A 16,208-nucleotide genomic window follows, 5' to 3' on the forward strand; every position below is an offset into this window, starting at 1 on the left:
ATATATACATTGCTCTTTTCGGCGTTTTTCCTTGTCCGTATTTCTGTTGTTTTTTTCTTTTTTTTTTTTTTTTTCTTCTCCTCCATCGTAAAATTCCTTTCTGTTGCCTCAATCGTGCAGATCCCCAACAACCTCCAATTATTTTCTTTTTTCCCTTTTTTTGAGGGGGGGTTGTTGGTGGTTAAGTGCTAATGTTTCTTGTAATTTGCTCTTGCCTTTCACGAACACAACATTAAATAAACCCCTCGCCATTTTGTCAAAATTCCTTCTTCATCTCTCTTTCCTCCCCTTCAAAGCTGCACGTATTGCTGCGACACGCGCGTTGCAAACCGTCTTGCACCGCAACTGTCCGTATTCATATTCTCTTCTGTATCCGGTGATAGGCGTGGCGGAAGGAAAATGCGCACACACACAGACAGACAGGCATAGGGAATTTTGGAAGCCAGGGATGGATTTCAAGAGAAGAAGAGACCCCCTTCCCTCCCCCCCTCTCCTCAAGGGCAAAACGGAAAAAGTATTGTACCAAGGATTCTTTATTTCAATGCCACCATTCAAAACAAGATGAAAGGACATGCAAACCATACAGCTAGTTTGGTGCATTTAATTGCTGGCTTAAATGTGACCAAGCTCCAGGGTACGCCTGTTGAGGATGGGAAATTGGAACATGCTGATAGACCATGCCCTGTTGTTGGTGCTGCTGTGGCATTGCAGCCGACTCCATATGCTGTGGTTGCATCATGATGTGCGGTGCGGGGGAATACGAGGAAGCAACAACGGGGCAGTAGGTTAGTCGGCCGTCACCCATCGCCACCAGCACCACGGGAATTTGTTGTTGTGACGCAGTTTGCGGCATTGCCATTGCATGCGAGTCAAATTGCGTGGTTGCCGCGACATGGGGTCGCAGTGCGGGTGTCACTTGTTGGTAGATAGCTGCACCATGTGCATCTCGAATAGCGCTCATTGCAAACATTTGAGGCATCATTTGCTGAGGCACTGCACCCCGAGATTCCCCAAAACCTGAAGCTGAACGACTTGCAGCCGCAGATGCAGCTGCCTCAAGGAGCGAGACATGTTTCACCGTGGTGGGCGATAAATGTGCCGTACTCGAACCGCCCTGTGTGTCTTTTCCGTCGGCGGCTTCCCCTTGCCTTTCCGTTTCCCTAAGACCAGAAGTATCTAAGCGTGGCATATAAGCCTTTGCAAAATTCTCCAAGGAATGAAGTGTGGACTGTGGTATGCAGCGTGATGCCTCAAACGTCGGCGTAGGTCCACGTCGGCGCGAGGAACTCCTTTCAGGTTCGCTTTCGGGCAGTGATGCAAGGTGCAACTGTGCCAAATCCAGAGAGTTATCATCGTCACCTTGTGACGACACACGGGAATTAAATTTGTTCTTTGTGCCAGAAGTAGATTTTCCCCTCAAATGCAACGACAATTCATCGGTTTCGTCACGAGCCGATGACTGCTGCCCATCCCATGCTTTCTTCTCTTCTGTAAGCGACTTGAGCGCTGCAACCGTGAGTGAACTCGAGAAATTTGATGTCAAATGGTTTTGCGCGGATCGTATTTGCGGAGCAGTGACGCATCCACCCCCGCCCACATTTTTATTCCCTTGAGACGGTTGATCGTTATTTGGTTTCAATCCTAATCGAGATGCTGACGCGGTACTCGCCGCAACCCTTGCCGCCGCTGATGTTTCGGCCCCGCGCCGCCTGTCCTCTGACCTCTTGCTCTGTGAAGGGAGTGTCTTCTGGGACTTGAATTCAGTGGCTGTCGTATCCCCACGTGATGAAGATTTCTTACCGTTTTGCCGTTTGTTCCCAGTAAATTCCGTGTTCGTCACCCTATGGGCCGATACCTGCGAAGGCAACTGTTGATTTGAAACAGCGATGGGCTCCTTACCGCTAGGCGATGTTTTATTAGGAGCATGCTCCCTGCGAGCATTTACCACTGGCTCCAATGCTGCACGACGCGAGAAAGAAGCTGTAGCTGACGTTTTATTGGATACGGTTGTGGATTCAGGCGGTATTTGTGTCGATGTCTGCTGCGTGCCCCGCAGAGGCAAAGGCTGCACAACTTTTTCAACCAATTGCAAGGAATGGGAAACATTTTCTGACGACCGAATCTTGTCAACGACCGTTTCTGCAAAACGGTCATGGCTTTTGTTTCTTTTCCAGTTCCCTCCCTCAGTTGCGGCAAGACGTTCTGACGTTTTCTTTCCCTTCCCGGCACTGCTGCCTCTCCTTTCCTCACTGCTGACGCTACTACTCGTTTGCATGGGTGATGATAATGCCAGAGACTGCGACAAGGGCTCCATCTTGGACAGAGAGTCCGAGGCGGCAATGGAGGAAAGAACATTTTCGTTTTCATTTCCCCTTCTTGGCTGAGATGGGAGGGGTGCCGACGACGTCTCCTCAAAAGAAGTGTCCCGTTGCACTTCTCCCTTCTCTTCTTTCTTTTCCTTTTTCATTACAGGGGACGTCGGCAAAACCTCTTCCGACGCGGCAAGTTTTGGCAAGTAATCGTCATCGTCGTCGTATTGTGCCGCCTCCTCCTCTTCTTCTTCTTCTTGTTGCCGCTGCGCTTCCTCTTCGGCTTCCTCCTCAGAAGCAGCTGAATTTGTTCGAGGTTCATGAGCACACTCACACAAGAAGTTCTCTGTCACGACACTCTCATCAAAGGCAATCGTCGTCGGCTTGTCAAATTGATATGATGAAGACGGTCTTATGCTTCCTCCACTCATTGCATCACACTTTTCAGGTTCGGTGGCATTTATCGAGGCCTCTGGGTAAACTTCTGATGCAACATTTTCCACAGGGCGCGACGTCGAAGATGACGAGAGTGACAGCGCAAAGGATGTCACCTTTTCAATGCTATAAGAAGCTTTCTTCCCTGGCATGGAAACTGTTGACGGCGTCGACATGATAGCTGCCGATTTTTCCACCGTGTTTGACATCAACGAGGTGCTGTTGTTGGTTTTCTCCTTTACTTTATGATCCGTCCTCGTGGATGGTGACACTCTAGTCACGCTGTTTATGGTCGCGGTTAACGCTGCCGCAGATGGGTCAATAGGCCACTCCCATCGGTATACGTGGAGAGCGGTTGAAAGCATAAAGAGAGTGCCAGAGGTGATGGTGTTGACGCACAACAATTTCTTGTACCATGTCATGTGCATCGCATTCACCCCAACACGATTCACGTGCCAGTAAGCATTCACAGCCACCATCCCCAGCCAAACCATCACTAGTGGGAATGAAGAGTGAACACGCCGAGGGGAATGTGCAGCCATATATAGGACAAAAAATGCCGAGGACACCCCGTTTGCCGCAAAGGACAATGAGTCAGTAGGTACAAATAAGACAATAAAGATGGCAATGACAAGATACATCGAGAGGCAAGCAATGGCTTCTCGCAGCATTCTTTGAAAATCCCCTGTCCATCCCTCGCCTAAAATAGCGGAAAGAGCATACGGTGTACAAACAATGCCTGTAAATGATGTGTCAGAAGTCCACTCGAACATCATGCTGGAAAACCACACGCTTAAAGCCATGTAGAAGTTAAATCCCAGAAAAAAAAGGTAGTTTGTTAAATGCCGCATCACAGCCGAGAACCCCCGAAGCGGTGTGTTGGCAACATTCTTCTCAAACGCCCTAGGGATCATGAGGACCTTCCACAACCCTGCGCGACGAACGCGTTGAAGACATTGAGTTTCCGTAAGAAACAGAGTTAATGAAAATGCCAAGCCAAAACTTGAATACACTCTGTATACCCATGAGCGCTGACCCGAAAGCGTCAGAAATGAATCTCGCAAAGAATATGCGGGGCAACAAAAATAAGTCATGAGTACATAAATTCCGACAAAAAACACCACCGATGTTGGCCCGAGACGAGCCCAGTAAAGCGTATTCACCAGAAAGAGCGCCACCGAGGCTCGATTAATGTTTGTAAGGTCGATCGTGAAAATAATCAAGAGAAACCATATGAATAGTTCCAATGCAAATGCCGTTCGAGGTCCTATACGCTCCTTCTGCCTCTGCTGCAGTGCTCCATTGCGTACACTAGCACCCGGCGCGCTATGTACGCGATGGATATGACCAATTCCGTTCGGCAGCGCCATCAGTTCCTCCCGCTTTATAAGTATGTCATCTCCCAAAAGAAGGACGCGCAACAGCAGGATCACTGTTTCCAAGGCAATCGGGGAACAACCGCGGAGAATCGTGTCATATCCACGCATATAAATGCAAAACGCCCACAAACAAATAATAACAAAACGCCAGAAAAGATCCACCTCCTCGTCCAGAGACGTTGAAATAAGAGGCAAATCCTTGTGAATGGTAAAGCGGCTCTCAAGAACATGTGACGCCGTAAGAAAACATTGGGAGGCAACACGCGTCATTGAATGACTTTCAGTATCACAAAAAAAAAAAAAAAAAAAAAAAAAACGCAACACGACGCGAATGCCGAGATTTGCTCAATTTCAACTAAATGGAGAGTTGCTGCGATGTGCCCGCACGTGTTCGTAACTAAGACAACACCACAACACTTTCCCTTTTTTTTTTTTTCTCTTTCCGAGTAGCCGCAAAGATCTCACGCCGGAGTTTTTCTTTCTTTCTTTTTTTTTTTTGTTGTTGTTAAATTATTTATTTTTGCTGCTGATAGGTGATCAAAAAGTAATAATAAGCTGACAAACAAACAAACGGCCAAAACAAAAGCGCGACTCAGGAGGAGCCAATTGATTGAATAAAGGGACAATAAATAACAATAATAATAATAATAAAGAAAAAAAAAAAAAAAAAAAGAAAAAACAATTGGAAAAAGAAAGGCTGACAAAAAAAAAAAAAGAAAAAAAGAAAAAAGAAAAGAAAAAGGAAGTAAACAAGTGAGAATAAAAGCCGGTCTCTTTTCTGCTTCGCTTGCCACCACTTTTTCAATTGCCGTTTTTTGTTTTTTTTTCCCTTCTCTCTCTTTCTCTCTTTCCCCGCTCGCTCACGTGTTTTTCAGACACACGCCTACAACAGAGAAACGCCTGATATTCGGAGGCAGTGCGTTTATATCTAAATTATATGAGCACCTCTGCTTGTGGGTGCGAATGCCCTCTGAGCTCCAGTCAAAGTCACTCGCCTCCCGTCACCTTTTTTTTTCTTTTTTTTCTTTTTTCAGGTTTCTCTCTTTTCGCTCGTCCAATAATTCTTTTTTGTTTTGTTTTGTTTTTGTTTTCAGTGTTTGTGTCTCACACGTACCGCGTCAAGTATTCCTCTTCCTTCCCTCTCCCTCTCTGGCAATGATGGCCACTGCCCCTCTCCCCCGCCTGTCCTTCCTTTTCACACAAAAGGCGCAGCGAGACGCGGTATCAACGGCTGGCCTATGAACTGAGCCCTCCCACAAACAAACAAACAGAACTGTTGGTGGAAGATAGGGGAGGCTCCAGCACAACGGCTCAGCAACAATCGATGGTAAGGAGCAAAACACTCTCGGAACTCCCCCGCCCCCCTCCAAAACAACAACAACAAAAGGGCTCTGAGAGGCAACAGTACACCAAAGCAAGATGGAGAAAACTCAAAAAGAGTCAACTAGAAGACAAAAACACCACCCAAGGCAAAAACAGAGTTGACAAGAATATATATATATATATCGAGGGCGCACACAGAAGTCTTAGAAAAGAGAAAGAATAGAGGCGTGTGTGTGCGTATTTGTGGTAGAAACACACGTGCAACAATAACAGCCAGAAACACAACGGAGAAAGAACGAGGAAAACGCCAGTTAATTACTGGTTTACGTTCTCCGCGTGCTCTCTTAACTCAGTCGGTGTGACTTTTTCTTCTTCTTCCTTCTTCTCCTGAATCCTTCTTTATCCCTCTTTTTCTTCTTCGTCAGTGCCTTTCGTGTTGGTTTTTCCTTTCTCCCCTTCTTCCTCTCAGTCTTCCTCTGAAAAAATAAATAAATAAATAAATAAATAATCTGTTTCTTTCCCGGTAAAACTTCCCTTTTCTTTTTAATTGAAGATTCCTCCTCTTCCCCCACAACCTTCCTTCCCAACTTGTCTTCCGTTCCCTGAGTTCTCCCTTCGACTGATTGGTTCTGTCCCTTAACTTTATTACTGTGAGGACCTCCTCTCAATCCGGTGGAACTTTTCTTCGCCCCCCTTTAAGAAACGATGTCGTGGTGTGCAGCTCACACTGCAGCGGTACACACTCTGAAGACGCGCCCCCTCCTTTGCTTCCTGCACGGCGCAATACACAAATAAAAATTAAGCCCACACACTTACACGCGAGCACAATAAAAAGACACTTGGCCAGGCCGCCCTTCTATTTGTTATCCCTATCCTTCCTTTTCCTTTCTATCCACGCAGTCCGCAGCCAATGGTCAGTGGAACAGCAGAATGAATAGAAGAATACAGGGGATAATGGGAAAAAAAAAAAAAAAAGAGAAAAAGCAACACGGATAATCGAGGAAAAAGCATGTGCAATCATTAAGGAGGAAAATTGACAGTCAAACGACCTTCCCACACGCATCGTGGTAGTAAAAGGGGGAAAAAAAGAAGAAAAATCATTTGCGCAACAAAGGAAAGGAGCTATTTATCTTAAACGTGGATGCACACACACACACACACACACACACAAACACAAACACGCACACATCGCTTGTCTAAATCCGATTTTGGAACAGTTTCTAAGCAAGAGTTCCGTCACTCCGCTTTTCCCCACCTCTTTTTGTTTTTGTTTTTTCCTCCTTCTTTTTTCAAAATAGCGAGTGAACGGACTTCTGTAATGTGCGTCAATTCTTCTGCTTCCCTGATTCAATTTCGTTAATTGTTTGAAGAAGATGTTTAATGCGGTACTCATGCTTCATTACCTGAGCCCTAAGCCGCTCATTCTCCTCCTTTAACTCATCACGCTGAACACGAATCACTTCACATTCAAGACGGTCCTCTTCCATCAACTTCAACAGTTCACGAAGCCTTAACTCCAGCGCCGCATTATTCTCCGCCCCGCTCTGCGGCCGCGCTTGCATGCTTTTCTTGAGCTCCTCAATGGCCACCTCAGCAGCGGAAGCACGCCTCTCCAACTCCTCAACTTGGGCAGATGACATGCCTCTTCTTGTAGCGCAGAGGAGTGGTAAAGAATGTAAACAAAGACGTCTTAACGTTTTTCCTCTTCCTTGGCTTTGTTTTTAAAGCAGATGAAAGAAAGGAAAAAAAATAAAATAAAATCAGCGAGAAACAGCAGCCACAACAGCAGCCAAATTTTACGGCAACAAGACACAAACAAGCATACACAAAAAACAACAACAACAACAACAAGGAGGAGAAAACACATGGAAGAAGGAAAGCAGTCAAAACGCACTTCAAAAACATCCAAAGGTGTCACCTGAAAACAACTCCACCACGGGATGGAGAACCACACCGTGCAGATAAACACACGGACGCAGAGGCCGACTCCTCAGGAAAAATTTGCGGGTCACGAAGGCAAAAGTCATTCTGAAAAAGATTGCGAGAAGGAAAAGCATGTCAAAAATTGAAGGCCGTGATGCGTTTAAGGTAAAATACACAAACCCAAGTCACTCAATCCGGCGATTTACTACCAGTCTGCGTAGATTTATGCTTCTCAGCCAATAGGCGCCGTGCCTCCTCAACAATCCCACGCAGCTCCGCCACTGTAAGATTTTCAAACGGCTTTCTCTCCTCTAACAGCAACTTCGCCACGTTGATGCCCTCCGGCACCACATCCCCCGTCAGGGAAAAGAAGTCATGCTGGAAAGAAGAATTCGAAAGCTGCCCATATTTACTTTCTGTTTGCTGGGCCACGGCGCATATTTCGTCCTTGTCCGCAGGTTGCACTATGAAAGACGTGGCAACAGGTGCAATAAAAAGATCCTCAACAATTGTTTTTTGAGGGGTTGATGGGCGGCTGGTGCCAGTTTGGCGTGACAAGGAGGTGGTGTATGAGAGCCAAAACTCCGCAGCGGACTCCAAATTCGTGAGGCAGTAACTTTCGTGAGGAGTAATGAGACTGGCGTCACGAAACCGCTTCACGTAATGCACGTGTAAATAATAGTCCCTGGGAGAGGCTCTGAGAACCAGCAGCATAAAACAGGGAAGAAACTCATCGGCGCCAAAAACAACAGGATTTTCATCCATACTTTTGCTATTATCATTGTTACCAATATTATTATTATTATTATTAATATTCCCGTCAAAACATTTCTTTTTCTTCTGTACGAGAACGGCGGAAACTGCCTTTGCGAGCCCCTCACAGGCTCGAACAGCGCAGCGCAATTTTTCACGAGGAGTTTTAAAAAAATTCATGCCCTCCAAGTCCAGCATTGCCTGACCCCACAGATGGTGTTCCTCAACCTCCTTCAATGCGTCCAGTTCCTCCGCATTGACAAGAGGGGACAGCCGACGCAACCTTTCATTTAGCTCCTTGTTGCGCTCCCGTTCCTCAGGATCAACGCCAAAGGCACGCCAGTAGAGTTTCGTCATGATGTATTTCTCAAAGCCTTCCGCCGCAATATGAAGCTTTGACGCATCCCTCGCAAAAAAAGGTATCCGTCTGCATTGATCCAAGCAAAATGAAATTGCCCGCCTGACGTCCGTGTTGTCAAAAAGTGGTGCATCCCGCTGCTGGATAGTTTCAACAAAGTTCGAAATCGTTTTTGCAACCGGTGCGCAGACAGGAAGCTTCATCATTTCCTGAAACTCCCTGGAGTGCACGTCATTGTCCTTGGCAACCGTACGACGATAGTTAAGGATGGCCTCTCGAGAAAAGCAGTTCTCCAAGAAGCTCGGTCCTGGTGTCTGTTCCACGCCAGTCTTTTGGTCGTTTTGGCATTGCTCCGTCCCAGCGCCTTCCATTGGCGGAAGAATCCGTTGCAAGGCGGAAAGAAGGTTGTGCACCTCCTCATCGTCCATAAGCGGTTTCGCAAGCACAAGAATGTGTAATTTACATGGATGGAAAGCACTGACGGAGGCGTCGTCAGGCTCAAGAAGTGGACTCAGCTCACAAAGCACTTTTGACGCTCCAATGCGTCCGTAGCGCGCAACGCTCTGCAAATCCGCAGAAAACTCCCCACGCTGCCCCCGAAGCGTCACGAAGGCCGGGGAGGCAACGCCATCAAAGTGCACAAGGTGATAGTCCAGGAATGCCTCACGAGTGATGCACGCTATTTGCTGGTGCTGCTCCGGCGTCAAAGCAACATCACGCTCACCAATCCTCAGCGTAGTCGTGGCAATACTTGAATTGTGAGAGTGGGTTGAAGGGAGGCGTAGGTACGGAGCGATACCACTGGACTCTAAAAACAACTGATGTGGGACACATAGCATCTCCACTGGACCCCTATCAACATACTCGTAAAAAAGCCCGCCGGGCCGAATTGCCTTAAGAAGCACATTTTTCTGTAGCTCGTACTTGGCCCCTGACCTCTCGTCACCCATCGCCTCAACCCGCGTTTTTTCTTCTTCTTTTTCCCTTGGCGTGCAATTTGAATCTCCCTGCATCTTACCGCAGCACGCTATATGGCCCCTTTCCTTTTTTTTTTGGATTTTGTTTTCGTGTTTGTGTTATTGCACGTGTTGTTTTCAAGGTTGATAAACCGGAAGCAAGAGGCAAGACAACAATAATAAAAAATACACACCGACAAGATTTTCAAGGTTGAGTATTCCCCCCACACGGTAAAGTTTCATAAACTCCCCCTAAGACAAAGTGATCTTTTCCCTTTTAGCGCCCTTCCCTCAGCCGAGGGTGTAACCCTTTGCCAGCCCCTGGCTTTTCGCTTCGTGCTCTCCAAAAGAAAGAAAGAAAGAAAGAAAGAAAAGCATAAGGGCATAAAGAAGATGGAGGCAAATTAAAGCATTAGAAAAGTTTTCAGAGCGCAGGAGCAACACTCATCCACATCTCAATTGTTGTTGTTCTTCATTTATTCCTCCCCACCTTTTATGGGAGTAACGCAATGGAATCTTGACAACACGCATGGGACTCATCCCTTTTTCATCCTCATTTTATAATGTGCTGGCCACATCCAATGCACTTCTTAACCGTTGGCAAAAAACAGCGCGTTAGACTCTTTATTCACGCACACACACACGCACACACACAGGGTAAAAATATATTCAAACCTTCTTCGCATTCCTCCTTTTCCTCCTCTTTGTGTTCGTTATTGTTGGATCGTCTAGAAGTATCACTTCTCATCGACTTATAAAGCACAGACAGAGAAGTGCGTAACTGCATTGAAGGCAAATTAGGCCTTTCCAGTTACATTCTCCTCATTCCTTCCGACAATCCTGCTAGCGGCGCCGTTTGCCCAGTGCGCCGTCAGATCAATCCTAAACTCCGCAGACTGTATACCAAACAGCTTCAGCAGTTGAGCGGCCTCTGCACTGAGAGTGTCGTTAGCCTCGCAGACGGTGGTGTCCTGCAGGAGAACAATGACGCCCTTGTCAAGCTTCAGGGGTAGGCCGAGCTTCGACAGGTGGTCAAACATGCTGTGCGTAAACTGTGGCAGGGGTCCGGCGCGCAGCACGAGTGAACTCGTCGCCGTCTGCCCCGTACGCGCGTACACCTGTGCACCAACAGAGGCAAAATAGCTCTTCACCTCTTTCTTTGGCAGGTTCGTGAAAAGCAGGCCGCAGGAACCGACAAGGAATTTGCACAGCTTATGCAGATTCGGTCGCTGAGAGCTTTCCTCATCACGGCCAAGAGCAATCATAATCAATTTGTTGTTGCCGAGGAAGAGGCAGCTGTCACCCTTGCGCTCCTCGCGAATCTGCTGCAAAATGTTTGTGCGAACATTTGAGAGCGTGAAGGAGTACACATCCGTGTAGTCGTCGAGTGCCTTGCGGATTCTGTTGATGAGCTTGTCCTTGTCCTCCCGCGTCTTGGCACGTGTCTTCGTCAGTGGAACAATCTTGGCACGCTTCGACTTGGGCATCTTTTATTTTGCTTCTTCTTCCTCTTTTTTTTTTTTTTAACTCTACAACAAAAAGAAAAAAAAAGAAGGGTCAATAAAATAAAACAAAAAAAGACTTTCACTTACGGCTGCTGCTGTTTCCCTTCTCTTCATGGGCAAAGACACCATGGCAGCCACCTCTTCCCCTCTCCAGTTTGCATGTCAATTTTTTCCCACACACACACGTCGCTCTCAAATGACACTTCAATTCCCTTTGAGTATTCCTCAGTGATTCCCCGGCCAAAAGGGCAAAACACACACACACAAAAAAAGGGAAATTAGTTTTCGTCACGCGTCAACAAAAAAAAAAGCAAAAAAAAAAAAAAAAACTACGTTCTAGTAGTAATTAAACCAGGAGCACAAGCACACACACACACACAAAAAAAAAAATCAATAAAGGAAAATATTTCCAATAAACCAATCGTTCTCAGGATCAACAGTATTTCTTTTCTTTTTATTTTTTATGTTCTTTTGCTTTTGGTTCATTTGTTTTCAAGCAGCCCTTCAGTCGCCTCACCTTCAGGGAAAAAGAATATGCATTTGTAATGCATGCAGATATATAGAATGAAACAAAAAGGAAAAAAAAAAAAACGTCCGAATTTTTTTTTTAAAGAAATTCCTAAAAATGTCTTACACCTCTCCCACATATTCAATGGCCCTTTAACCACTGAAGAATACGCGCTGAGCGAAATCAAATATGTGTTCTGTTGTCGAGAATTCCTTGTCCGAAGGCCAACTATGGCCTTCCTGAAGTGCGAGCACAAACTCCACAATAGACTGACGGGTAGAAGAGGTTTTCTGACCGGTTAGACCTTCCTTAATGGCACTTTTGGCGCGAATCCAATAACTTTTAATGCGAGAATCAAATTCATCGGAGACAGATGTGCAGTCCGTGTAAACTCGGGTTTCGTAGTTGGAGGTGTTCAAGGTCTTGGGGGCTTTCTTGCAGCCATTGGATTCCACCCAGGACCTGACATTGGTGTTCAGCGGCGGGAAGCCCAAAAATCTGTCGCCGTCCATGGGAACAACGACGTCCAGGTTGCCGTGCACCATCAACACACTTGGACGGTAGCCCTCCTCGTTGTCTGTGCGAAGGGCACGGCTGCACTCATTGAGACCGGCTTCATTCCCGGGGCGCAGGACAACAACACCGCCGACAGACACAACGGCGCGAATCAGCTTTGGTTTCCGGCAACCGAGTCCCTCCGCCATCATGGCTCCATTGCTGAAGCCAACAGCCATCACTCTTGTGAAATGAACACCCAAACTGGCTGAAACAGACTCTACAACTTTCTCGGCAAAGTCAAAGTCGTCGGGTTGCTTCTCCGAGAAGAAGCCGCAGCAGGTACCGGCGTTCCACGCGGTCCCGATAGCTCCCTCGGAGCCGCAGAGACTTGCCAGTACAAATCCTGTTTTCTTCGCGTGCTCAATGACATTTATGGCATTCAAAAACCTGTCGCACTGGTCATTTAGGCCATGAAAGTAAAGTTGAAGCGCGGCCGTTGAATTGCCGTTTTGCATGTAAGAATCGGGAACATAGAGCACAAATCGTCGCTCCCCAGTGGCTGTCGGCACATTAACAACAACCTGCGTATTGACGGGGACAGTCGGTTTGCCGCCACGGGAAGAAGCACCTTCCTTCAACCAGCTTTTGGCGTTAAACTGCGGCAGGCTGTTTAATTGTTTCAATAACCCCTCTTCTTCCGCCACTGCGAATGGATCCCACCCGGCCATAAGTCGTTCCGCGGAAACTGTCGCAGTCGCAAGTACCAAAAAAAGGCATAGAACGGAGAGACTCCTCAGAGCACACCGCATGCGGACGCACAGATGCATTTCAATTTCACTTTTTATTTTATTTTATTTGCAAATGGAACGTTTGGGTGCTCTTTGAGTAGAGGAATATTGCAAAAAAAAAAAAAAAAAGAATGCGCATAAAATTATTTTAAGGATGACCAACAACAACAAGAACAAAAAAAAAAGAAACAAATAACAATGATAATGACAGCAAAGACAATCAAGAGGTACACGCACCGAAAAAAAAAAAAAAAGTTTAAAGACAAAAATGTGCTTTCAGCGCCACAAGGGCCTTCGCACGCGGTGAAATCCGGTTCTTCTCTTCATCCTGCATTTCTGCATAAGTTTGCCCACAGCCCTCATCCGGCTCAAAGACGGAGTCCCAGCCAAATCCACCCTCCCCGCGAGGCACCTCTACAATCCTGCCGTCGCATCGTCCCTCAAACTGCAGCACCACATCCGGGCTCGCGCAGTACGTAAAGACGCACGTAGCATACGCCCGCCGAGTGTCAAATCCCTCAAGAAGTTTGATAAGCCCCGTAGGACCGATGCGTTCAAAAAACCACTTCACATACGGGCCTGGTAGGCCTCCCAGTGCGTCAAAACAAAGTGCAGTATCTTCCACAAGCACTGGACTCTTGATAATGTCATATGCCGTGAGGGCTTTATTTCGGCTAATCTCAAAGACCGAGTCACTTTGAATCTCAGGTAGATCCAATTTGACATTTTCGACAAGCACGTGCCCTTCAAGACATGCTTGCACCTCTCGACGCTTTCCATCGTTGCCAGTGACAAGCGTTACCTTGTGGTTGCTGGATCCTCTTAATACCGCACTACCTTCAGCCATATTTCACCAGACAAGCGGTTATGATTGTTGTATTGCCTTTGCAAATGAATATACGCCTAAGTTGTAAAAAAAAGAAACAATAGGAAGAGAAACCCATTGTAAACATAAAGCCGCCGCCAGGAAAAAATAGTTTACTCAATTTTCTCTTATTTCCTCTTCTCAGGAGCGGATAAAATTGTGAGCATTGAAATAATAATAATAATAATAATAAAAGAGGACCATAAAAAACAAAAAAAAAAAAGCCACCGAATGGGTTACGTAAATGCCAAATTTAATTTCTCTTTCTGCTGAAACGAGCTCTTGCCCTTCTTAAAGGAGAGATGGTAAGATACCAGCAAACTTCTATAAAGGTTTTCAAAGCTTGCATGAAGCGTGTAGAAAGCCACAGACTGTGGAATAGAAGACGCGACAAGAACAGGATTCTCTCGCACTCCCCGGGTGTCCTCAATGCGTTTCATGACATGCTGGAGAAACCTCAGGGGGTAATAATGATAATCGCAACATGAAGAAGGAACAACTGTGCTATTCAAAGAGACATACACCGTGGGATCCACTGCATGACTTTGTTCTTCACTAGCCCCCTCGCTAACATTGCAGAAAATGGAATCGTGATTGGTTAACTTATCGTCTTCTGGACAGACGGTTGCGACTCCAACTGCAGAGCTGTCCATTGCCTCCCCTGCATGATTGGACCTAATGCGTTTCTTCAACGCATTTCCCAAGGCCTCGTTCAATATAAAACTCAAGGCCGGAGACTGAGACGATAATCTTTTATGCGCATTGCTTACACACCCGCAGCTACTACTACTGCAGCTACAGCTAAAGCCGCAGTCATTAAAACTCGTTGGGCACGGGTACCCTGTGTTGAAACTCCCTTGAATATCCATAGAGCCTGTTTCTAGCTTCGGCATTGGTGTTTCTGCTCTTGGCGCCAGTCTGGCAAAAGAAACACCACTGTTGTTAAGACCGAATGTTTGCGCCTCACCTGTTCCCTTCGCGGCTCTTTCTTCAGGAGGTAATGACGCTAGCGATGGCGTTAAGCCGCTATGAGGTAAGGCAGAAGTCGCCTTTTTAACAACATCAAATGAATGCGTATTGCACATGTTATTTGCATCGTTCACCTTGTCCCTACTATTATTCACTTTCAATTTCTCCGTCTCACGACCGGCCGCCGCGCCATCCTCCTCTACAAACGACATTTCCACAACAGAGCGCAGGGTGTGTAGGTCGGCCGGCGCGGTCGCGACAGCCTGTTTGTATGCTCGTAGTCCAAGAAGAAGCAACGTATTTGTAGCCGCATGACGATCTTCCAACGAAAACATGTTTAGGAACCGAGCCACCGCTGCAGGGCGCCTCTGCTTTGCCATTAACTTTCTATGGGAGCTGCTCTCCATCTGGATTTCTGGCGCACTTCACTCTTCGAGCCACTGCGGTAGCCGTACACGCAGAAAAAAAACAGCAGCAGCACCAGCAAGAGCAAGAGGGCAATGGAGAGGGTCCATTTGTGTGAGTAAAAGATGCGAAAACAAGAGAGATGCGTCAGTGAGAAGAGTTTACAATTAGCCCACCGTTCAATTAAGAAAAACAACGACGAGAACAAAAAGTAAAAGGATTTCATCGAACAACAACAACAAAAAAAAAAAATTGGGCAAGGGACAAAGGAGTCGCTTCTAAAATGCGGGTGAAGGTGAAGGCGCCTCCTTCTTTTCCCTTCAGTTTCCTTCCTTCCACAGCAGAGAGTGCAAACAAAGCAAAAAAGGAATCATCGGATCAGTGCTCACATTATCGCACCCCTCCACATCCTTCCCCTCCCCTTCTTCTTCTCGCCATCACAACCAACAGAAACAGCAGCAGCGGAAGTTAAACAAGAAATAAAAATCATTAAATGTGACAAGAGACCTACACACACACAAACAACATAAAAAAAAAAAAATGAATTCGCTACCACCATACGACCTTTCCTTACGCGCCAACAACACCGACGCCCTCTCCCTCAACTTCATTCTCTTTTTCCTGCGCGCTGGCAGCGGTGGACGCGGCAAATGTCGCTGTATCCTCCACCACCTCTTCTTCCTCCATTGGCGGAATTGTCGCCACAGCCTCCGGGAACCTCTTTGTAAACGATGCCATCAAACCATCATGGTTGTTCCGTGTCTTTCGGAAAGCGGCAAGAACCTGTTGCGCCTCATCCAACTCAAATGTATCCACCACCGTCACTGCACGATCACCGCAGGCATTAAAGACTCCCACATCAGGTATACGCACCTTTGCGTAGGCAGAAACGATTTTTGTCACCTCGCCAGCTGTAAGAAGGTGAGCAATGGTCTGGATACGTGGGGAAAACTCCACAAAGAGCTTTTCATACCGCATTTCTACACGTGCATACGCCTCAAGCAAACGTGCAACGTGGTCACAACGGAATTCGCCACGCAATTGAATGGCACGATCTGCCAATCGCACAAACAATTTGTAGTGCCACAAACCGACCTTCGCATAGGCGTAGACCACATTTGTGATGTCTTTCGGTGTACCATACTGCCCCACATGACGCACACGTGGAATGGACTCAATAAAGAGTCGGTCGTTACGAATGCCAATAGAGGCAAAGGCACTGAGTAAAGACGCG

At 46.7% G+C, this 16,208-nt stretch overlaps 8 protein-coding genes across 8 annotated transcripts, besides 25 other annotated features; all 8 read right to left on the reverse strand.

Moving 5' to 3' along the window:
* Positions 1–1,211: part of a sequence feature (haploid, Esmeraldo-like haplotype) that runs on past the window's edge.
* Positions 50–77: a microsatellite.
* On the reverse strand, positions 587–4,393 carry Tc00.1047053508307.140 (hypothetical protein, conserved; the record flags this gene model as incomplete). The annotated part of the gene is made up of 1 exon (XM_812044.1): positions 587–4,393. The coding sequence occupies one exon, from the start codon at positions 4,391–4,393 to the stop codon at positions 587–589; it is 3,807 nt and encodes a 1,268-aa protein (XP_817137.1).
* Positions 1,212–1,299: a sequence feature (haploid, non-Esmeraldo-like haplotype).
* Positions 1,300–4,747: a sequence feature (areas merged during assembly that could not be assigned to a particular haplotype. This can correspond to areas where the two haplotypes were merged or to regions with more than two copies in the genome that were merged during assembly.).
* Positions 2,542–2,602: a sequence feature (CT-rich).
* Positions 4,414–4,439: a microsatellite.
* Positions 4,596–4,645: a sequence feature (T-rich).
* Positions 4,748–5,692: a sequence feature (haploid, Esmeraldo-like haplotype).
* Positions 4,752–4,774: a microsatellite.
* Positions 4,773–4,864: a sequence feature (A-rich).
* Positions 5,130–5,154: a microsatellite.
* Positions 5,693–5,809: a sequence feature (areas merged during assembly that could not be assigned to a particular haplotype. This can correspond to areas where the two haplotypes were merged or to regions with more than two copies in the genome that were merged during assembly.).
* Positions 5,809–5,924: a sequence feature (CT-rich).
* Positions 5,810–12,444: a sequence feature (areas merged during assembly that could not be assigned to a particular haplotype. This can correspond to areas where the two haplotypes were merged or to regions with more than two copies in the genome that were merged during assembly.).
* Positions 5,929–5,954: a microsatellite.
* Positions 6,591–6,634: a microsatellite.
* Positions 6,772–7,086, reverse strand: Tc00.1047053508307.150 (hypothetical protein, conserved; the record flags this gene model as incomplete). Its single annotated transcript, XM_812045.1, has 1 exon — positions 6,772–7,086. One exon carries the CDS (start codon positions 7,084–7,086, stop codon positions 6,772–6,774), a length of 315 nt encoding a protein of 104 aa, XP_817138.1.
* Positions 7,278–7,297: a microsatellite.
* Tc00.1047053508307.160 (hypothetical protein, conserved) lies at positions 7,559–9,493 on the reverse strand (the record flags this gene model as incomplete). Its single annotated transcript, XM_812046.1, has 1 exon — positions 7,559–9,493. One exon carries the CDS (start codon positions 9,491–9,493, stop codon positions 7,559–7,561), a length of 1,935 nt encoding a protein of 644 aa, XP_817139.1.
* Positions 8,143–8,185: a microsatellite.
* Positions 9,783–9,809: a microsatellite.
* Positions 10,066–10,091: a microsatellite.
* On the reverse strand, positions 10,234–10,923 carry Tc00.1047053508307.170 (60S acidic ribosomal protein, putative; the record flags this gene model as incomplete). Its single annotated transcript, XM_812047.1, has 1 exon — positions 10,234–10,923. One exon carries the CDS (start codon positions 10,921–10,923, stop codon positions 10,234–10,236), a length of 690 nt encoding a protein of 229 aa, XP_817140.1.
* Positions 11,242–11,270: a microsatellite.
* On the reverse strand, positions 11,602–12,774 carry Tc00.1047053508307.180 (hypothetical protein, conserved; the record flags this gene model as incomplete). Its single annotated transcript, XM_812048.1, has 1 exon — positions 11,602–12,774. One exon carries the CDS (start codon positions 12,772–12,774, stop codon positions 11,602–11,604), a length of 1,173 nt encoding a protein of 390 aa, XP_817141.1.
* Positions 12,445–12,509: a sequence feature (haploid, non-Esmeraldo-like haplotype).
* Positions 12,510–16,208: a sequence feature (heterozygous, non-Esmeraldo-like haplotype).
* Positions 12,896–13,004: a sequence feature (A-rich).
* Positions 12,992–13,582, reverse strand: Tc00.1047053508307.184 (hypothetical protein, conserved; the record flags this gene model as incomplete). Its single annotated transcript, XM_812052.1, has 1 exon — positions 12,992–13,582. The coding sequence occupies one exon, from the start codon at positions 13,580–13,582 to the stop codon at positions 12,992–12,994; it is 591 nt and encodes a 196-aa protein (XP_817145.1).
* Positions 13,771–13,793: a microsatellite.
* Positions 13,837–14,976, reverse strand: Tc00.1047053508307.190 (hypothetical protein, conserved; the record flags this gene model as incomplete). The annotated part of the gene is made up of 1 exon (XM_812049.1): positions 13,837–14,976. One exon carries the CDS (start codon positions 14,974–14,976, stop codon positions 13,837–13,839), a length of 1,140 nt encoding a protein of 379 aa, XP_817142.1.
* Positions 15,545–16,208, reverse strand: Tc00.1047053508307.200 (hypothetical protein, conserved; the record flags this gene model as incomplete). Its single annotated transcript, XM_812050.1, has 1 exon — positions 15,545–16,208. A coding segment is annotated over one exon (664 nt), but the record flags the coding sequence as incomplete, so codon positions are not given.

The sequence above is a fragment of the Trypanosoma cruzi genome, genomic scaffold (assembly GCF_000209065.1).
Source record: "Trypanosoma cruzi strain CL Brener 1047053516765 genomic scaffold, whole genome shotgun sequence".
In the NCBI taxonomy this organism is placed as follows: Eukaryota; Euglenozoa; class Kinetoplastea; order Trypanosomatida; family Trypanosomatidae; genus Trypanosoma; species Trypanosoma cruzi.